A 23534-nucleotide genomic window follows, 5' to 3' on the forward strand; every position below is an offset into this window, starting at 1 on the left:
TCAGGTACAGTGCGAGGAGGCAGGTTAGAGGCTTACCTCAATGGGAACAGGCATCGAACACATCGTGTTAGCATTATTCTGTCTCGCACACTAACCATCTAGCCAACTGAGCTAACTGGCCCTCTCCTTAAGTAAGGAGACGAAAACTGTACACAGTACTCTAGGTGTGGTCTCACCAGTACAGTTGTAACAAAACTTCCCGACTTTTATACTTCATTCCCCTTATAATAAATGGCAACATTCCATTAGCCATCCTAATTACTTGCTGTACTTGCATGCTAACTTCTTGTGATTCATGTACAAGGATACCCAGATCTCTCTGCACTGTAGCATTCTCTCTCCATTTAAAAAATATTCTGCTTTTCTATTCTTCCTGCCAAAGTGGCCATCCTCTCATTTTCTCTCCTCATATTTTCCACCTTGTACTCCATCTGCCAAATTTTTGCCTACTTGCTTAACCTATCTATAGCCCTTTGCAGACTCTTTGTATCCTCGTCACAACTTGCTTTCCTATATTCTTGTCACAACTTGCTTTCCTATCTTTGTATCAACAACAAATTTGGCTACAATAATACAGTCAATGCCTTCATCCAAAACATTAATAAAGATTGTTAATAATTGAGGCACCAGCACTGATCCCTGCAGCACTCCACTCATTACAGGTGGCCAATAACTACCATTTAGCCCCACTCTGCTTTACGTTGGCCAATCCTCTATCCAAGGTAATAGCTCACCCCCCACAACTCCATGAGCACTTAACTTTGCAGTAACCTTTTATGTGGCACCTTACTGAATGCCTTTTGGAAATCCAAAGACGCTACATCTACTGATTCCTCTTTATACACCCTGCTCATTACATCCTCAAAGAACTCTAATAAATCGTCAAACATCATTTCCCTTTCACAAAACCATGTTGACTCTGCTTGACTGTATTATAATTTTCTAAATGTCATGCTACTTCCTTAATAATGGATTCCAGCATTTTCCCAATGATGGATGTCACAGTAACTGGCCTATAGATCCCTTTTTCGGTCTCCCTTCTTTCTTCAAGAGGTGTTACATTTGCTGTTTTGCAATCCGCTAGGACATTTCCACTATCTCTGCAACTATTTTGTTTAAAACTCTAGGATACTGACCACCTGGTCCATGGGGACTTGTTAGCCTTTAGTCCATTTGTTTTTCTAATACTTATTCTCTAGTGATCATGATTGTTTTAAGTTCCTCCCTCCCATTTGCCTCTTTATTTTCTACTATTCTTGGCAAGATTTGTGTGTTTTCTGCTGTGAGTGCAGATACAAAACACTTGTTCAAAGCCTCTGCCATTCCCTTGCTTCCCATTATTAATTCCCCAGTCTCATCCTTTAAGGAACCAACATTTACTTCCTCTTCATATACATGTAGAACCTTTTCCTGTCTATTTTTATTATTTGCTAGTTTTCTCTCATACTCAAATTTCTCCCTCTTAAGGATTTTTTTAGTCGTCATTTGTTGGTTTCTAAAATTTTCCCAATCTTCCGGCCAACCACTAATCTTTGCAGCATCGTAAGTCTGTTCTTTCAATTTGATTACATCTATAACTTCCTTAGTTAGCCATTGATGATGCATACTTCTCCGAGTCTCTTTCTCAATGGAATATATCTTTGTTGAGAGGTATGAAATACCTCCTTAAGTGTCTGCCACTGCTTCTCTACCTTGCCTTTTAACCTATTTTCCCAATCCACTTTAGCTAACTCTGCCTTCATGCTCTTGTAATTGCCTTTATTTAGGTTTAAAGCACTAGTTTCAGACCCAATTTTCTCACCTTCAAACTGAATGTGGAAGTCTATCATGTTATGATCACTCTTGCTTAGAGGATTTTATTTATTCATTCATGGGATGTGGGCATCGCTAACTAGGCCATCATTTATTGCCCAACCCTAATTGCCCTTAAGAAGATGGTGGTGAACTGCCTTCTTGAATTGCTGCAGTCCATGTAGTGTAGTACTGTTAGGGAGGAGTTCCAGGATTTTGACCCAACGACAGTGAAAGAATGGTGATATATTTCTAAGTCAGGATGGTGATTGGCTTAGAGGGGAACTTCCAGGTGGTGATGTTCCCATGTGTCTGCTGCCCTTGTCCTCATAGATGGTAGCAGTCATGGGTTTAGAAGGTGCTGTCTAAGGGGCATCGGTGAGTTCCTGCGGTGCATTTTGTAGATGGGTACACACTGCTGCCACTATGTGTCGGTGGTGGAGGGAGTCAATGTTTGTGGATGGGGCGCCAATCAAGCAGGCTGCTTTGTCCTGGATGGTGTCAAGTTTCCTGAGTGTAGTTGGAGCTGCACTCATCCAGGCAAGTGGAGAGTATTCCATCACACTCCTGACTTGTGCCTTGTAGATGGTGGGCAGGCTTTGGGGTGTCAGGTGGTGAGTTGCTCACTGCAGGATTCCAAACCTCTGACCTGCTCTTGTCGCCACAATATTTATATGGCTAGCCCAGTTCAGTTTCTGGTCAATGGTAATCCCCAGGATATTGATACTGAGGGATTCAGAAATGGTAATGCTATTGAATGTCATGGGGGGATGGTTAGATTATTAATTGTACTGAAGGGTCATAGGGACTCGAAACGTCAACTCTGTTTCTCTCTCCACAGATGCTGTCAGACCTGTTGAGTTTTTCCAGCATTTTCAGTTTTTGTTTCAGATTTGCAGCATCTGTAGTTATTTTAATTTTATCTTTGGTTAGATTCTCTTTTGTTGGAGATGGTCATTACTTGGCACTTGTGTGGCACGAATGTTACCTGCCACTTGTCAGCCCAAGCCTGGATGTTGTCCAGGTCTTGCTGCATTTGGACATGGACTGCTTCAATAACTGAGTCGTCGCAAATGGTGCTGAACATTGTGCAATCATCAGTGTGCTATCATCAGCGAACATCCCCACTTCTGACCTTATGATGAAAGGAAGGTCACTGATGTAGCTGCTGAAGATGGTTGGGCCTAGGACACTACCCGGAGGAACTCCTGCAGGGATGTCCTGGAGTTGAGATGATTGACTTCCAACAACCACAACCATCTTCCTTTGTGTTAGGCATCCAGCAGAGAGCTTCCCCCCGCACCGATTCCCATTGACCCCAGTTTTGCTCGGGCTCCTTGATGCCATGCCACACTCTTGTCAAATGCTGCCTTGATATCAAGAGCAGTCATTCTGACATCACCTCTGGAGTTCAGCTCTTTTGTCCATGTTTGAACTAAGGCTGCAATGAGGTCAGGAGCTGAGTGACCTCTTCCATTACCTCTCTGATGACGGACAGTAGACTGATGGTGCGATAATTGGCCGGGTTGAATTTGTCCTGCTTTTTGTGGACAGGACATAGCTGGGCAATTTCCCACATTGCCAGGTAGATGCCAGTGCTGTAGCTGTGCTGGAATAACTTGGTTGGGGTGCAGCACATTCTGGAACACAAGTCTTCAGTATTATTGCCCTAATATTGTCAGGGGCCATAGCCTTTGTGGTATCCAGTGCTTTCAGCCGTTTCTCAATATCACGTGGAGTGAATCGAATTAGCTAAACTCTGGCATCTGTGATGCTGGGGTCCTCCGGAGGAGGCTGAGATGGATCATCCAATCAGCACTTCTGGCTGAAGATTGTTGCAAATGCTCCGATCTTATCTTTTGCACTTATGTGTTGGGCTCCGCCATTGTGGATGGGGATATTTATGGAGCCTCCCCCTCCAGTGAGTTGTTTAATTGTCCACCACCATTCACGACTGGATGTGGCAGGACTGCAGAGCTTAGATCTGATCCATTGGTTGTGGAATCACATAACTCCATCTATCGCTTGCTGCTTATGCTGTTTGGCACACAAGTAGTCCTGTGTTGTAACTTCACCAGGTTGACACCACATTTTTAGGTATGCCTGCTGCTGCTCCTGGCATGCCCGCCTGCACTCTTCATTTAACCAGGGTTGATTCCTTGGCTTGCTGGTGCAACTGAGTGGCTTGCTAGGCCATTTCACAGCACATTTAAGAGTCAAACACATTGCTGTAGGTCTGGGTCCTTTACCCTGGGGTTATTGCTTAATTCTGTCCGATTACACATTATCATGTCAAAATAGCCCATTCCCTGCTTGGTTCCAATGCATATCAATCTAGGAAACTGTCCTGACAATACTCTATGAACTCATCCTACAGACTACCTTTACAAATTTGATTCGTCTAGTCTATATGAAGATTACAATCACCCACAATTACTGCAGTACCTTTCTTACAAGCCCCCATTATTTCTTGATTTATACTCTTTCCTGAAGTATAGATACTGCTTGGGGGCCTATAAACTGCTCCCACCAGTGACTCCTTTCCTTTGCCGTTTCTGAGCTCCAGCCAAACTGATTCTACATTGAAATTGATTCTACATCTTGATTTTCCGAGCCAAGGCCATTTCTCACTACTGTATTGATCTCAACCTTTGTGACAGAGGCACCCCAACTCCTTGACATTTCTGAAGGAAAGGAAGAAAGGATAAGTACGCTAAATATTCAGTTCCCAATCTTGGTTACCTTGCAAACACATCTCTGAAATGGCTATCATGTCATACTTATTTATTTCTGCTTGAGCTATCAAGTCATCTATCTCATTACAAATGCTACGTGCATTCCGATAAAGAGCCTTTAATTCTATCTTTTTCATGTAAAGATATCCTCTAAGCAAATACAATTGGAGGTACTTGCATTTGAGAGTTGGGGGTAAGGTTAGCTTTATGGGCAAGGGCTTTGATGGACAACTGTAATAGATTGTGAAGTCTTGGGCATATCGAGTTACATGTTTATCTTACATCCAAATTCTGCAATCTTTTAAGCAATATAATTGGTTTGCATCCAGAATATATGCATGTCTCTGGAAATTCCTGACCTTGCAAGGCAAAGCATGCTCATAAACTGAAAGTCTGAGTTTGCAGTTAAACATGCCCTGAGGAATTGCACTATGAATTTCACAGTGTCCAACCAATGCTACAGGTGTTTCAACAGCCAAGCTTTATTATGCATTGCAGGCATCCATTAGACCAAGCCCCAGAGAAAACATTGCTTGATTGACAGCTCTGGCTCTCTGATCTCTGCTGTCAATTTCAGAATGTTTATTTACACAAGATTAAGAGGTTTCAAGTTCTTGCAGATTCAGCTATTGAAACAAAGGGTCTGGATGATTGACATTTTTATTGGCCTGTAGTAAAAGGGCTTTTTTAAAAACATAGTGGAGAGTTATGAATGAATGGCTGTCCTTTTGAAAGCTTTTTTTAAAAAACACATCCTATTGTCACCACAGGATCTAGTGACCCACTATACATTGTATAAAACTAATGAGATGGATGTGCCACAGGTTGGCATGGGGGCATGAGCTATTAGCTTGACTATTAAAAGGTCCCCTCATGTAGGCTACGGTTCATGACACCTTTGAGGTGCCAGTGTCCCAGGAATCTAAAGCCCTCCCTCCTGCACCATCTTTCCAGCCACACATTCATCTGCCTTATCCTCCTATTTCTGTATGTACTCACACATGGCACTGGGAGTAACCCAGGGATTACTTCTGAACTTGACTATTAAAAAGGTTCCCTCATGTAGGCTACGGTTCATGACACCTTTGAGATGCAGTGAACCACGACTCATTAAAAATCCGGTCTGGTTTCATGAAAATCGTGGAGGACCAGGACATGCCTGCAATGGAGCCGGCCAGGTTGGGAGTGCACGGTACAGGCTTTGACCAAAATGAGCCCACAACCCCAAAGGTCCCAAAAATCAGAAGCCCCAGGAATGGGTTCGGGAATCCCAGAATCGGGTCACAGCCACATTTTTAAAGGGCGCCCAAGTCATCCCAACTTGGTGAAGATCCAGCTCAATGTTTCAGGTCGATGAATAGAAAGGTCAGACCTGAAACGTTAACTTTTTTCTCTCTCCACAGATGCTACCTGACCTAAATATTTCCAACCTTTTGTTTTAGCTCAGATTTCCAGAATATGCAGTATTTTGCTTTTGTCATCTTCATCACCTACTTGACAAGTATCTATTAATTAAACGCCTCAATTTCTTCCATGGTACTCACCTCCACTGTTTCACTGAATTGTCTGTTAAGCTTGTTCACCATCTTTGCCATAAAATAGTTAATGCAATGAGTCTATGTGAGTCTATGTTCCTTTCCCACAAATTCTATTGGTCAAGTTATCATCAGAGTTCATGTTACCTGGGAATCGGAGAGGCAGCGGACCAGTGAGGGAGCAAGCAGGACCTCAAATGTAGTAATCCCCGGGTTACTCCCAGTGCCACGTGCGAGTACATACAGAAATAGGAGGATAAGGCAGATGAATGTGTGGCTGGAAAGATGGTGCAGGAAGAAGGGCTTTAGATTCCTGGGACACTGGGACTGGCTCTGGGGAAGATAGCGCCTGTACAAGCTGGATGGGTTGCACCTAAACCGAGCCGGTACTGAGTTCCTTACAGGGAGCTTTGCTAGTGCTGTTGGGAGGACTTTAAATTAACTCATAAGGGGTGTGGGAACCAGGAGAGAATATTCGAGAGGAATACCAGGGTGCACAAAATACTGGGAGAGACAGATAGCACTAGTATAGAGAATAGTAAGTTAATAGGTGGAGTCAGAGTAAGGGAGAAAGTCATGAAGTTAATGAATCAGGGTTACTGTGCATGTGTGTGAATGCAGGGAGTATAGTAAATGAGATTGGGGAGTGACAAACACAGATTGCCATGGCGATAACAGAGACCTGGCTCAAGGAAGGGCAGGGCTGGATGTTAAATATTCCTGTTACAAGGTGTTCAGAAAAGATAGGAAAGGAAGGAAAGGAGGAGGAGTAGCAGTATTGGTTAAGGAGATCAATACAGTGCTGGAGAAAGAGGACGTCCCAGAGGGTTCAAAACAGAATCAATTTGGCGACAGCCAAGGAACAAAAAGGGTGCATTAAATTGCTCGGTGTAGTCTATAGACTGCCAACTAGTGGGAATGATGTAGAGGAACAAATCTGCAGGGAAATTAGAACGAGATACAAACATTACAGGCCAGTTATAATGGGGGGCTTTAATTACCTGAATGTAGACTGGGACGGTGGTAGTGTAAAGGACGGAGAGGGACGAGCATTCCTAGATTGCGTTCAGGAGAATTTTCTACAGCAGTATGTGTCTAGTCCAACAAGAAAGGATGCACTGTTGGACCTGGTTCTTGGAAATCAGGTGGGCCAAGTAGATCAAGTGTCAGTGGGGGAACATTTGGGAGAAAGTGATCATTGTATCATAAGGGTTAGGATGAAGGTAGGAAAGTACAATAGGCAATCCAGAGTTTGACTAACTAAATGGGGGAGAGCTGACTTCAATGGGGCATGAAGTCTCATAGCATCAGGTTAAACATGGGCAAGGAAACCTCCTGCTGATTACCATGTACCGCCCTCCCTCAGCTGATGAATCAGTGCTCCTCCATGTTGACCAAAACTTGGAGGAAGCACTGAGGGTGGCAAGGGTGCAGAATGTACTCTGGGCAAGGACTTCAATGTCCATCACCAAGAGTGGCTCGGTAGCACCACTACTGACAGAGCTGGCCGAGTCCTAAATGCCATAGCTGTTAGACTGGGTCTGCGGCAGGTGGTGAGGGAACCAACAAGAGGGAAAAACATACTTGGCCTCATCCTCACCAACCTACCTGCGGTAGATGCAGCTGTCTATGACAGTATCGATCAGAGTGGTCACCGCACAGTCATTGTGGAGACAAAGTACCGCCTTCACATTGAGGATGCTCTCCATTGTGTTGTGTGGCACTACCATCATACTAAATGGGAAAGACTTTGAACAGATCAACCAACTCAAGACGGCATCCATGAGGCGCTGTGGGCCATCAGCAGCAGCAGGATTGTAATCGAACACAATCTGTAACCTCATGGCCTGGCATATCTCCCATTCTACCATTACCATCAAGCCAGGGGATTAACCCAAGTTCAATAAGGATTGCAGGAGGTCATGCCAGGAACACCTAAAAATGAGGTGTCAACCTGGTGAAGCTATAACACAGGACTACTTGCGTGACAAACAGCATAAGTAGCATGCAATAGACAGCTAAGTGATCCCACAACCAATGGATCAGATCTAAGCTCTGCAGTCCTGCCACATCCAGTCATGAATGGTGGTGGACAATTAAACAACTCACTGGAAGAGGAGGCTCCACAAGTATACCCATCCTCAATGATGGAGGAGCCCAGCACATCAGTGCAAAAGGTTAGGCTGAAGCATTTACTACAATTTTCAGCCAGAAGTGCCATGTGGATGATCCATCTTGGCCTCCCTGGAGGTCCCCAGCAACACAGATGCCAGTCTTCAGCCAATTCGATTCACTCCACGTGATATCAAGAAATGGCTGAAGGCACTGGATACATCAAAGGCTACGGGCCCTGACAATATTCCGGCAATAGTACTGAAGACTTGTGCTCCAGAACTTGCCACGCCCCTAGCCAAGCCGTTCCAGTACAGGTACAATACTGGCATCTACCCAGCTATGTGGATAATTGTCCAGGTATGCTCTATACACAAAAAGCAGGACAAATTCAACACAGCTAATTACCGCCCCATCAGTCTACTCTCCATGGAAAGTAATGGAAGGGGTCATCAACAGTGATATCAAGCAGCATTTGCTTAGCAATAACCTGCTTACTGATGCCCAGTTTGGGTTCCGCCAGGGCCACTCAGCTCCTGACCTCGATACAGCCTTGGCTCAAACATGGACAAAAGAGCTGAACTCCTGAGGTGAGGTGAGAGTGACTGCCCTTGACATCAAGGCTGCATTTGACAGAGTGTGGCATCAAGGAACCTGAACAAAATTGGAGTCAATGGGAATCAGGGGGAAAACTCTCCGCTGGTTGGAGTCATACCTAGCACAAAGGAAGACGGTTGTGGTTGTTGGAGGTCAGTCATGTCAGCTCCAGGACATCACTGCAGCAGCTCCTCAGGGTAGCGTCCTCAGTCCAACCATCTTCAGCTGCTTCACCAATGGCCTTCCTTCCATCATAAGGTCAGAAGTGGGGATGTTCGCTGGTGATTGCACAATATTCACCACCATTCGCGACGCCTCAGATATTGAAGTAGTCCAGGTCCAAATGCAGCAAGACCTGGACAATATCCAGGCTTGGGCTAACAAAGCACAAGTCAGGAGTGTGATGGAATACTCCTGACCTGCCTGGATGAGTACAGCTCCCACAACACAAGAAGCTTGACCACATCCAGGACAAAGCAGCCTGCTTGATTGGCACCACATCCACAAACATTCACTCCCTCCACCACTGATGCACAGTAGCAGCAGTGTGTACCATCTACAAGATGCATTGCAGGAATTCACCAAGGCTCCTTCGACAGCACCTTCCAAACTTACGACCACTACCATCTTGAAGGACAAGGGCAGCAGATAGATGGGGACACCACCACTTGGAAGTTCCCCTCCAAATCGCTGACCATCCTGACTTGGAAATATATTGCCGTTCCTTCAGTGTCGCTGGGTCAAAATCCTGGACCTCCCTTCCTAACAGAACTGAGGGTGTACCTTCACCACATGGACTGCAGCGATTCAAGGCGGCAGCTCACCACCGTCTTCTCAAGGGCAGTTAGGGATGGAAAACAAATGCTGGCCCAGTCAGCGAAGCCCACATCCCACGAATGACTTAAAAAAAAAAGGGGCAAGAATGGAGCTGGGCTGGATAGACTGGAGCCAAAGGTTGGCGGGAAAAACTGTAGCTGAACAATGGGCTACCTTCAAAAAAGAAATGGTTTGGGCACAGTCAAGGTATATTCCCTCAAAAGAGAGAAAGGTAGGGCAAACAAATCCAGAGCTCCCTGGATGAAAACAGAGAAAGAATTTAAGAAAGAAAAGAAAAAAAGTGTGCTTATGACAGGTGTGAGGTAGAAAATACGATCGAGAACCAAGTGGAATACAGAAGGCTCAGAGGGGAGGTGAAAAAGCAAATAAGAGAAGCAAAGAGGGATGATGAGAAAAGATTGGCAGGCAACATAAAGGGGAATTCCAAAGTCTTCTATTGCAACATTAATAGTAAAAGGATGGTAAAAGGAAGAATAGGGCCGATTAGGAACCAAAAAGGGAATTTACATATGGAGGTAGGAGGCAGGGCTGAGGTGTTAAATGAATACCTTGCATCTGTCTTTACCAAGGAAGCAGATGCTACCAAGGTCACGGTGACAGAGGAGGAAACTCTATCACCAGAAGGGTTCAAAATTGATAAGGAGGAAGTGTTAGATAAACTGTTGGTACTTAAAGTTGACAAGACACCAGGACCAGATGAGATGCATCCAAGGATATTGAAGGAAAAGAGAGTAGAAATTGCAGGGGCACTGGCCATAATCTTTCACTCTTCCCTAGACTCAGGGATGGTACCAAAGGACTGGAGAATTGCAAACATTATGCCCTTGTTCAAAAAAAGGTTGAAAGGATAAGCCCAGCAATTACAGACCAGTCAGTTTAACTTCAGTGGTGGGGAAGCTTCTAGATAGAATCAGTCACATGGAAAAATATGGGTTGATTTGGAAGAGCCGGCATGGATTTCTAAAGGGGAAATTGTGTTTAACTAACTTGAAGTTTTTTGAAGAGGTAACAAAGGGTTGATGAGGGTAATGCTGTTGATGTGGTGTACATGAACTTTCAAAAGGCATTTGATACAGTGCCACAAACAGACTTCTGGGAAAAGTTATAGCTCGTGGAATAAAAGGGACAGTAGCAATGTGGATACAAAATTGGCTGAGTAATAGGAAACAGATAGTGATGGTCAATGGATATTTTTCAGGCTGGGGGAATGTTTGCAGTGGAGTTCCATCAGTATTGGACCCTTGTTTTTCTTGATATATATTAACAATCTAGAGCTTGGTGTGCAGAGGACAATTTCAAATTTTGCAGGTGATACGAAACTTGAGAGCATTATAAACTCTGAGGAGGACAGTGTAGAACTTCAAAAGAACATCGACAAGTTGGTGGAGTGGGCAGATAGTTGGCAGATGAAGTTCAATGTGGAGAAGTGTGAGGTGATGTATTTTGGTAGGAAGAACGTGGAGAGACAATATAAAATAAGGTGTACAATTCTTAAGGGGGTGCAGGAGCAGAGGGACTTGCGTGTATACGTACATAGATCATTGAAGGTGGCAGGACAGGTGGAGAGAGCAGTTAATAAAGCATATAGTATCCTGGGCTTTATTAATAGAGGCATAGAGTACAAGAGCAAGGAGGTTATGCTGAGCTTATATCAGACATGAGTTTGGCCTCAGCTGGAGAACTGTGTACAGTTCTGGGCGCCACACTATAGGGAGGATATGAATGCATTGGAGAGAGTGCAGAAGAGGTTTACAAGAATGGTTCCAGGGATGAGAAACTTCAGTTATGAAGGTAGATTGGAGAAGTTAGGACTATTCTCCTTGGAGAGAAGGCAGCTAAGAGGAGATTTGATAGGAGTGTTCAAAATTATGAGGGGGCTGGATACAGTAGATAGGGAGAAACTGTTCCCACTCGTAAAAAGATCGAGAATGAGAGGGCACAGAATTAAAGTGCTTGCACAAGAAGCAAATGTGACATGAGGAAAAACTTTTTCACTCAGCAAGTGGTTAAAGTCTGGAATGCACTGCCTGGAAGTATGGTGGAGCCAGGTTTAATTGAGGCATTCAAGAGGGCATTAGATGATTATTTGCATAGAACCAATGGGGAAGGGTATGGGGAAAAGGCAGGAGAATTGCACTAAATCATAATGCTCCTTTAGAGAGGAGATGCAGACATGATGGGCCGAATGGCCTTCTTCTGCGTCAGAACAATTCTATGATATATCAATTGCTTTATCAATGGAGCACCAAATGGAAACTAAGCTTCATACTGACCATAGTTTTGTATTCTAACCACAATTTTGTAAGAAAACAATCTACTCTCCCTGCAAGGTAATATACAAAACAATAGCTAACTGAAAAGCACTTACACTAACTTAACTGATTACTACACACCTAATTTTCCCCTGTTCTGTCAAATCGCCATCACTATGTAGTATAGCAGTTAGGAGTCTCAAGGTGGAGGTTCCTGATTTATTAACATTGGTCCTCATTCCCATCAACCACCGCACCATCATCTTCATGGCCTGTATCTGCAAAATAAAGGAAACAACCTTGAAACATTTTTTAAAAAGTGATCTCAATGTATATTTTTGTATTAAGCCTTTAACTAAAAATGACTGCTTCAAATTGCTTTAGTAAATGAACTAATATTCATTCAATAGTAAATGAACTATTCACTCAAAAATTATGCATTTAGTGTTGGCAACTGCATTAAAAAAGATCCACCACAATGAACATTGCAACAATCTGCGGGGTTAGCTCGATATCTAGTTACTTATGATTGAACTGAGCTATTTGCTACACACCTACATAATCTCAACTATCTTTATGTGGAGAAGACCATTAAAAAGGTAGATTGCAGTTAAAGGGTTGCTGTTAAAGATGATTCTACTTGTAATTATTTCACAATCTTAACCGGTGCATTAATTTGGAGGAAATTTATTGTTTACATAGTACAGGGATTAAGGTTTATGATCATTTTAGAGAGGAAAACTTGCTCAAATATCAACATAGTTAAGTGCTCCTTAATGTTTGGACGTTTAAAATACATTTGATTAGATGCGTTTCTACATTCAAAACTAAACATTGCATTTCTGACTCTTCAGTAGAGCAGGCTCAGTTTAAAAAAATAAATACTTGTCTGACAGGCTTACAATGATCTGGCAACTGAAGTCAAGGGATCCAAATAGGTACAAACTGACAAATAAAAAAATCTAATCAGCTCATTTAATCTTATGGTGTCAGAATACCAAACCTAATGTAATAATAGGCCATTCAGCCCCTCGAACCTGTCCATTTCAACATTTTGTATCCTAACAGCACCAACATCTTCTCATTAAAGCACAAAGCTTAAGAGAGAAACAGGTAAATATTTGAAGCAGAGGAGAGTATGAGAGATAAAGAAAAGCAACGGGGTTAGTTCTGGACTATTCTAGCACAGAGCTATCATAGTCATGATGGCCAGAAGGTCTTTTGTGCTGTAAAATTCCTGTACGATTCCATTAACTTGGTATAAATGGGAATATTGTTTTGGGTTTACTTTATTTATCCAATTAATTATCTTATAGAATGTTGTAAAAACACAATCATCCTAGATTTGCACTGAGTGCAGTAGAGGGTGGGTAAAACAGTATTTTACCTGACAGCCACAATGGGGGCTTTACACGCCGTATCATCCCAAACCTGCTGCAATAATTATGCATTCCTGGGAAACACATCGTTTTCATGGCAGGCGGGCTCTCGTTTGCCCGCCACGCCATCACCTTGCCACTTCAGCACACCAGGTGCCATATTTCATGTCTAGCCACACAAACACATCTCAGTGCTCCAGCCCACGAGTACTGCAAAGACGACATGTCCCTGAAAGGCAAAAAGACTGCAGCCCCCACGTTCAATGACGTGTCCCTTGAGTGCCTTTTGGATGCAGTGGAGGCTCTCCCTGAAGTCCTCTACCCCCACTCTGGCTGCAGGATGGGCAGCAACCTCACTAATCCGGCTTGGGAGGGGGTGGCAGTCGTGGTCAGCGCCAACGTCCTTCAAAAGACGACAGCTACCCAATGCCGCAAGAGGATGAATGATGATCTCCATTCTGCCAAGGAATGTCACTCTTCGCATCACTCTCAACTCTCTCACTCAAACCCATCACACATCCACAGGGCCCTCACTCACTGCCGGTTCAAGGGACATCATTATTCATTCTCTCTCACACACTTTCATTGTCCTCATTCTGTCCATGGGACCACTCACCACCCACACATGCCAGGCATACTTATCATCTGGCCTGGCAGGCATCCTGCTTACATTCTCTCCATCTCTATTCATGCAAGACAAGCTGGCACGCAACAACAGGGAGAGGTCGCAGACTGGTGAAGGACTGCCTAAAATCAAGGTCCTCACAGAATTTGAAAACAGAGCCATCCAGCTGGTCAGTGAGGATCTGGACCGTTCCTGTGCTGACGGTGAGGTCAGCGGGGTTCTACCAAGTGAGGATCCAGCAGTGCAACATATATCAGACAACCAAGCTGTGAGTGACGTGTCCTCTTTCACAGGCCACTGCCGTGCATTAAATATCTCCCTTTGCTTCCGCAGGCACATCTACTAAACAGCCGATGGAGTCCACGACACTGGGCCTCCAATCAAGCCACGAGGAAGCCTCTGAAGAGGAATCTGGAGGCACCCTCGTTCAAGACCTGTCACAGCGCTCACTCACACCCTCCACCAGTGCAGAGACACACATCTCAGTGGGGCGTAGCTTTACAGTAGCCTCTGGATCACAACGTAGTGAGAACATCGCAGTGTCTGACCCACAGCAGGCGGTGGCAGGAACTTCCCAGATGTCCAGCACTCGGAGGACTGCTGGAGGCCAGAAATTTACTGAGTCCAAGTCAGCTAACGAGCCTCTGGACTCAGTCATGTCATAGTTGCTGGAGCTGCAAAGGCAAGCTTGGGAACTTCAGGGAGGGGTGCCCGCTGCACTCCACAGATTGCAAGGTGCAATGGAGGAGTCCATCCACCTGCAGGCTGAGGTGATAGCGCCAGCATGCCAATGCACCGAGGTCAATACTGGTAGGATGGCAGCCGTCATGGACACCTTGGTCCAGGACATTGGTCCTGCACTGCTGCGTGGGCTGAACTCCATCACTGGCGCCATAGTTGGCCTCCAACAGTGTGTATGCGAGAGGGGTGCAGGGAAGCTCGATCTCACTCCAGCTGCCCCTTCTTATCAAGGAGTCAGCCAGGAATACTTTGGCACCCACGGACAGGAGGAACAGGTGTACCCGCCGGGGTCATCCATCCAGGTGACTCCAGGAGTGTCCGGCCCATCCGAATTCCCTCTTCCTGTGACCTCAGCAGCTCCAGCTCCATAGGCCGAGGAGGGTGCCACCGCCACACAGCAGGAACCTGAAAGTAGGCCAGGGCCCTCCAGGTTTCGGCCCTCCAAAGGACACCCAATACGGTGATCACAGACAGGGCGTAGCAGTCAGCAGGCTGCCTCCGCTTCCACTGTGGATGGCCAGGGAGCACCAAGACGTAATGGCAGGGTTAGGAAAATTAAGAAGATATAGTTGCACAGCCTGGGCACAGGTGTTAATCACTTGTATATACTGTTCACTATTGTCAATAAACTCCCAAGAATGTCTCCCTGCCTATGGTTCCTTGTCCTGATGAGCAGTGTTCGTGTCACTCAGATGTGAAAACTTTCTGCGCAAGATAAAGGCAGGTGTCTCAGTCCAGGGCTTCTTCCTTGTGCTTTGTGCAGCCTTCAGACCAAAGTGACGGTCCGGCCTCACACTCCCTGGATGCATTACTGATGCCTGCACCTCAACAGTGCTCTTCCTTGCTGCCAGAATGTCATGGGCAGGAGCCACAGAACACCATTATTCTCCCTGTGTGCTCTCAGCACCTTCAAGGTGGGACTGGCCCCCATCTCTTCAGCATCTGTGACCAGTGACGCTGTGCTCCTGAAAGGGTCAGGTGCTGAAGGCTGACAAAGGATCAGGTGCTTTTAAAGTTTCATGGCTCCGTCTCTATATGGTATGACCCTGATCACAGGGCACAAGTGAGCTGCCCTCAGCCAGACAAGAGTCAGACATTCTCAGAGATTTTATTTTAATTTCCTCAATTTCTCATTCAAACTGTAAAGACATCAACTCTTAGGCTACCTGGCTTGTTGTAATTATAACACACACAACATATTTTGCTGATTTATTTTACCTATGTATGAATGCTTCTCAGTTCAAGGCAGTGACTACAAAGTATTTTTCTCTTTACATTTCAATTTTCCACCATTAATTCATTATATAATTGCTTTTCTATTACAATTATTAAATGTCTGATCAATGGTCACATGGATGCAGACATTCTTTGAAACTCAATCACGAGATATTTTACACAGTAATAGACATACACACCTATATGTTATCTTATTAAAAATCTTAATGTGTGTATACTGGGCTTCCAGATGTTGCATTTGTGTTATACTTTTGGTGTCCATCTTTCTCCATTATAAATTACTATTTCCACGTTTATAATAGTGTTGCCTAAGCAAACTCATCATCTGAGCACTGTGTTCCCAGAAATCACTCAAAATGCTTTGCAAAATGTCTTTCCCTCAATAATATTTGGTAAAAATAGAAACCTACATTTGACAATGATGATGTGAAATTATTCCACCAAATTTTTTTGTGTCTTTTAGCACCTTATTCCAAGTTTTTTATTTGAAGGCCTCAGCATCTCAAATAGATTAAGCTTGGGCAAGGACTGGATGTTTTTGCCCAAAGCCAACTCAACCAACATTGGGCTGTGTATTCTGAGCTTATGCATACCTAATTGAAGAGTACTGATGCATCCCAGGAAAATCAGTTTTAATAATGAAATGCTTTTCTTCAACTTCAGCTCTCAGTTTAGTAGCTTATCTTGAAACAATTGCTAAAAAAAACTTAAGTGCATTAAACTCATGGCGGTGACAGGGCAGGAAAGAGATAGGAAAGAGATAGTAAGTGAGGTAATGACAGCTTTTCTTCATTTATTATTTCAATTTCAAAAACTGGTGAGTTTTAACTCCTGGTTTGTTGGGAGAAAAGAGGAATACTAATCACTTGCATAGGTGTGAGAACAAAGTTTCTTTCTGCATTAGACTTTCTTTTATAAAATACAAAAGTAGTTTAATTTTGAAATCAAACATAGCTTCTCCGAGGACACTAAAAGGAATGAAAGGTAAGAGAGAAATGATTTAAGGCTGCTAGGGTGCTGAGCTTCTTGCCACCTGTCCTGGGGGAACAAGCAAGAATTGGGTGGTGAGTGGGTGGGTGATGGATAAAGGCTGAGATGAATGACAGAGCACAGGTAAGGGAAAAACAAAGAAAGAGGCTCATCAAGTAATTCATATTTATCCGATTCTCACATGCTCCTTCAATCCCAGACTGCCTCCCAGCTGCTTCTTCTAGTATTGAGCATCACCTGCTTCACACCAGACCCTTCCAGTCCTCAACTCCTACCTCGTCTCTCAGGTGCTTTGGACCTATTTTTTTCTAATTCAACATCAGCATAGTATTTTTCTCAAGCAGTGAAATAATCTTCTGTTCAGAGCAAAAGGGAAGTTTTCAGGTAAGAACCCAAATGTTGAGCGGATTATCATCCGATTTCATAAGTAGTACTCTGATGATTCTATAAAATTATGACTCACTGTCAATGCTCAGCAAATCAGGTAATCTTCCATCCCCACACTAAGTGAACCTACACAGTCACTCCAAATCCTGCTCCCATATTACATTCCTCAATATCATGAGTAATACTGTGGGAGACCAACTTATATACCAAAAATTGGACAGAGGCTGGCCAAACCTATCGTCATTGACAGCAGCCAACTGTAGCAGTATTCTTTTCCAAAAGCATTCAAAAGGTGTAGAAGTAAAATGATGTACGTATATATTCTTAACTATGTTCTCATTGCTTAGTGGTTGGGTTTGTACGAATGGATTTGCTAGTTAAATACGATGGCAAGTATAATAAGGCTGTGCTCTCTCCTGTTTTTGTCCCTCATCAACATCAGCAACTCCTGGAACCACTACTCAAGTGACCTCCTTACTGCTAGATGCGAGATCTGACCAAGGGATTACTTAATTCAGTCCTTTCCAGCTTTTGCCTTTTTGCTCTCATCCCTGTAATGCCTCAAATGAAATCAGACTATGGCTGCCTCACATCGGAAAAACAATTCACTATTAGAACAACAATGCTTCATAAAAGCAAAATACTGCGGATGCTGGAAATCTAAAACAAAAACAAAAATAGCTGGAAAAACTCAGCAGGTCTGACAGCATCTGCGGAGAGGAATACAGTTAACGGTTCGAGTCTGTATGACTCTTCATCAGAACTAAGGAAAAATAGAAATGAGGCGAAATATAAGCTGGTTGAGGGGGGTGGGACAGGTAGAGCGGGATAGAGGGCCACTGATAGGTGGAGGCAAAGAAGAGATTGCCAAAGATGTCATAGACAAATGGACAAAGGGATGTTGACAGCAGTGATGTTAGCTAAGGAATGGCCTAATGGTGACATTAAGGGTAGAAAGCAGGACGAGCAAGTGACAGATAGCCCTAGTGGGGTGGGGTGGGGGGAAGGGATCGAAATAGGCTAAAAAATGGAGATAAAACAATGGATGGAAATAAATTTAAAAATAATAGAAATAGGTGGGAAAAGAAAAATATATTTAAAAAATATTTTTTTTAAACTTAAAATTTTAAATTAGCAATGTTTCATAACCTGAGTAGGAACAGGCAGGTCCTGCATGAGGACAGAAGAATTAAATTACATCAGCGACAGGCACAGCATCAGTTTCAAAATTGAAGTTTCAGTAGATATGCCGTACCTTTTTTTGCACTATTTAATTTCCCAGTATATTACAGAGGAATGCTGCAAAGGGAGCATAGCGTTTGCCTCTCTAGTTCCCTGGCTTTTTTTTTATATATATATATACACATATACATACATAAAAATAATGGATATATACAGACACACACTATATTTTCATCTGCATTTAATTCGTACAATATCACTTTCCGCACAGCTGTTTCTGCCCAAAATAAACAAGCACTTATAGAACAACCAACAACTTCAAAATTGACTTTAATGCTAATAACGAATGGTTATCATCTTTGGCAGTTTAAGCTACTGTGCCTATATATTGTGGATGTTTCAAGTAATGGGGACTGCAGGACTAAGCAACTGGGTAGTTACAAGACAACCTAAATCTTAAAATTAGTTGCCAAAGAAGGTTTAAGGAGACTTCTGAAAGTGAAGACGCATTTACCAAAATGGAAGGGTTTAAGAGGAAGAGTTCCAGAATATAGGGCTGATACAATTAAGTGTCTGTGGACTTTTGGTGCAGAAGAGGGAATGGGATGCACAAGAGATCAGATTTGGATTTTCAAGAGATTAAAAACTGGGAAATAGTGTTGCAAGAAGTTTGTAGAGGTGAGGTGGGGCAAGGTGGTGAAAGAATTAAAAAAGGCTTCAAATTCTACAAGCTGGGACTCAATGGGGCAAATACCTAGCACAAGATTTAATGCAGATAGCAGAGCTCTGGATGGGATGTTGCTTATTTGGGGAGAGCCTCAGGAGGCTTACAAGGAAAGAATTGGAGCAGTGAAGACTATGCTTTATCCAGTACACTCAGCCACTTCCAGATGCCATGTGGAGTGAACCAAATTGGCCAAAACCAACTTCTGTGATGGTGGGGCCCTCAGAAGAGGCCCAGATGGATCATCCCATGAGTATTTCTGGTTGAAGATGGTACAAACGTTTCAGGCTTGACCATTGCACTTATATGATCTCTCTCTCAAATATAGCTCTAATTTTATATGGGGTGTTGATATTTTATATTAGGAGGTTGGCATGGAGAGTTGGAGAAGAGATGGAGCCAATTTTAAGGCTATGCCCACTTGCTCTCAATCCCCTCACGAGAGGAAATAATTTAATAGTAAAACACTGCTGGAAACAGGAAATAAAAACAGACAAAACGAAACACTCAGTAGTCAGGCAGCGTCTGTGGAGAAACAAAATTATTATTTCAGATCATTGATCTTTAAACAGGATTGATGAAATAATTACTCTGTATCTACCCTAGTAAATTCCTTAATCATTTTAAAATACCTTAATTAGACTACATCTCAATGGTGAAAGCAGCACAAGAAAATGGCAGTGCTTTACTAAACAAGCACTTACTTTAGTCAGTGTTTCAGGACAGACTTCATCATCTGGTACCCAAAGCTTTGTTGTCTTCTTTACTGGAAACTAATGTTAGAATACTAATAATTAGTCTTTGAATACTCAAATTACTTAAAATACCAAAGCAGAGAGAAATGAATTTAACATCTCAGAAACTTAGAAAGAAAAATAAATATCAATTGATCACAAATTTTTAATTCAGAAATAACTGTTGAAAAAATAAAATATCTTTGAGATTAAAAAAGTGGTCTTTTAAATATTTTTATCTACATCTGCTTTCTCAATTAGTTGGGAAGAGAAAAAAATTGTAACAGTGCCTATTAATGTTCAATAGGTTCATGAAAATAGCAGGTAATACACAGCGCCAATAGAGTGCGCTATACCACAGTGATCACTGCTGAAAAAGCCAACCAGAAACAAACATTATAAAAGGACAGTTTCATTTTAATCTTCTCTTTCAAGCAAATGCTTTGCATAACTTCGATTCTCAATATGGCCCAACAACACAGCTTAACACTTGTGTTGTGAGAGGAAGTGCCCCATGCTAGAGCTCCAAAGTAGTAACAAATGGGTGAGCCAGAAATGGTTTAGGTCCAACATCATCACAACTGCTGTGCTCCCAATCACTGCGATATCAAAAGGGAGGATACAGGTTGGGTACTTCTTCATCAGAGGAAACAATCTTAAAAGGGGGAGAGCCAACTTGGATCACCTACACGTCTTCACCTTTATCAAATATCGACAGACATTAGCAGAAATCTGGGAGCAAGTTTATTACTCATCTTTTAGGTGGGCAGGTGAGAGACAGCACAAATGAAAAATACTAACTAATGAGCAAATTGCCTGAACAAACATTGCAAGCTACTCCGAGTACTTACTCGGTCATTCATCAGCAAATCTTTCACAACAAAACCAGCCACCAAGGATTTCAGAGGTGCAGAAAACTGTTCTGGAGCCAGCATAGCTATGTGTCCAATTGAAATCAAAGGAGTTATGAGCTGCTCTGGGTTGCTGGGATCCAAACTCTTGTGCAAGGGCTAAAAGAAAATAGGAAAATTCAGGTTACAAGTCTTTTGCTGCAAATACCACAGAAGTGATTCTATGTCCTGGTGTTCCAGTGGGGTAGTGTTATTACCAGGAAGTGCCTCACAGGATACTGGTAGGCAAAACCCACAATTATCCATCCGTTAAGTGAAAATTATGGGTTGTGATTCCAAAGATGCACTTGCTGGGAGCACCATATAGCATAATCATCCCACAAAAGCAGAATAATAAAAAAAATTATTATAATTTTAATTGTACAGATATTTTTAACAAACATTACTTGCTGTACCTGCATGCTAACTTTGAGGTTCATGTACAAGGACATCCAGATCACTTTGCAGTGCAGCATTCTGCAGTCTCTCTCTCTACTTAAATGATATAATGAATTTCTATTCTTCATGCCAAAATGGACAACATCACATTTTCCCACATTATACTGCATATACCAAATTTTTGCCAATTCACTTATCTATATCCCTTTGCAGGCTCACAACTCGTTATCCTGCCTATCTTTTTATCAGGAGCAAATTTGGCTACAATATAGTTGGTCCCCTCATCAACCTCATGGGAGGCAATGGTGTAGTGGTATTGTCGCTGGACTAGTAATCCAGAAAACCAGGGTAATGCTCGGGTTCAATGGTGGAACTTGAATTCGATAAAAATCTGGAATTAAAAGTCTAACGATAACCATGAAAACCATTGTCGATTGTTGTAAAAACACATCTGGTTCACTAATATCCTTTAGGGAAGGAAATCTGCATCTTTAGCTGGTCTGACCTACATGTGACTCCAGACCCACAGCAATGTGGTTGACTCTTAAATCTCCTTAAATGCCCTCTAAACAAGGGCAATTAGGGTGAGCAATAAATGCCAGCAACACCCACATCCCATGAATGAATAGTCATTAATATAGATTGTAAATAGTTGGTCCCAGCACTGATCCTTGCAGCATTCCACTCGGTACAGTTGGCTAACTTGAAAATGGCCTATTTTTCCAGAAGCTCTTTTATTAGTTAGCCAATCTTCTAGCCATACGAATATATCACTTCAACACCATAAGCTTTTATCTTCTGCAGTAACCTTGTATGTGGCACCTTATCAAATGCCTTTTGGCAACCCAAATACATTACATCTATTGGTTCCCCTTTATTCACAAAACCATGTTGACCCTGCCTGATCGTGTTATGATTTTCTAAATGTCCTGCTAGTCGTACCTCCTCAATGATGAATTCCAGCATTTTCCCAGTTGCAGGTGTTAGGCTAATTGGCCTATAGTTTCCTGCTTCCTGTCTTCTCCTTTCTTGAATAGTGGTGTAACATTGCCATTTTCCAATCCATTGGGACCTTTCCAGAATCTAGGAAATCCACCATCTCTGCAGCCAATTCTTTTAAGACTTTAGGGGTCTTGTCAGCCTGTGGTCCCATTAGATTCCCTACTGCCTTTTCTCTAGTGGTCGTGATTGTTTTAAGTTCCTCGCTCCACTTTGACCAGTTTTTCTACTATTCTTAGGATGGTTTTATGTCATCTACTATAAAGACAGATACAAAATACTTGTTCAAAGACTCTTCCATTTCCTTGTTTTCCTTTATTAATTCCCTAGTCTTACATTATAAAGGGACAAATGCTCCTTTTTATATACTTGTGAAAGCTTTTACTAGTCAGCTTTTATTTTTCTTGCTAGTTTACCTTCATACACCATCCTTTGTCATCCTAAGTCATCTTTTGCTGGTTTTGAAAATTTTCCAAATCTTCTGGTCTCTCACTAATCTTTACAGCATTGCACATCTTTCCTTTCAATTTGATACCATCCTTACTTCCTTAGTTAGCCATGGATGGCAGGTCCTTCTTGTAGAGTCTCTCTTTCTCAATGTAATATACTTTTGTTGAGGGTTATGAAATATCTCCTTAAATGTCTGCCATCGTTTCTCTACCGTCTTACCTTTTAATCTATTTTCTGATTCTACTTTAGACAGCTCTGTCTTCATGTTCTTATAATTGCCTTTAGATTCAAGATACTAGTTTCAGACCGAAATTTCTCACCCTCAAACTGAAAACAAAATTCTATCATGTTATGATCACTTTTACATAGAAGATCCTTTATGGAGGTCATCAATTAATCCTGTCTCATTACAGATTACCAGGTATAGAATAGCTAATTCCCTGCATAGTTCCAGAACGTAATGTTCTAACAACCTGTCCCAAATACATTTGATGAACTCATCCTCCAGGCTTCATTTGCCATTTCGATTCATACAATCTATCAAGATTATTTCTCACTAGTGCCTTGATTTCATCCTTTATTAGCCCCAATTCCTTTTCTTTTCTTCCTGTCCTTCCGAAAAGTTAAGCACCCTTGTGTATTCAGGTGCCAGCCATTTGCAATTATATCTCTATAATGGCCATCATATAATTCTCATTTATTTCTATTTGTACTATCAACTCAACCAACTTGTTACTAATGCTGCATGCATTCAGATAAAAAGTTTTTAATTCTGTCTTTTTACCATTTTTCCATACTGACTTTATTTGCTGGCGGACTCTTATGCTTGTACACTCTGTCCCTTCCTGTCACTCTGGTTATCATTACCCATAATCTCCTCAGGGCTGGAGAGGAATCTGGAGTAGGAGGGGAATGATCCAGTTGCTGTGGTCCATGTGG

The 23534-nt window shown here is 42.6% G+C and overlaps 1 protein-coding gene across 3 annotated transcripts in view; it reads right to left on the minus strand.

The window, feature by feature from the left end:
• pds5b (PDS5 cohesin associated factor B) overlaps positions 1-23534 on the minus strand; it is a 258376-nt gene that overhangs the window by 51161 nt on the left and 183681 nt on the right. For all 3 annotated transcript variants that reach the window (XR_013577094.1, XM_078545339.1, XM_078545340.1), the window contains exons 21-23: positions 20709-20867; positions 19828-19896; positions 12001-12137 (exon numbers count right to left, since the gene is read on the minus strand). Coding sequence is in view for 2 of the 3 variants with exons in the window: in XM_078545339.1 (XP_078401465.1) it covers positions 12001-12137; positions 19828-19896; positions 20709-20867 (365 nt within the window). In the remaining variant the exon portion in view is untranslated. The remainder of the gene's footprint in view (positions 1-12000; positions 12138-19827; positions 19897-20708; positions 20868-23534) is intronic.

Source organism: Cetorhinus maximus, chromosome 7, assembly GCF_964194155.1.
Source record: "Cetorhinus maximus chromosome 7, sCetMax3.hap1.1, whole genome shotgun sequence".
NCBI lineage: Eukaryota > Metazoa > Chordata > Chondrichthyes > Lamniformes > Cetorhinidae > Cetorhinus > Cetorhinus maximus.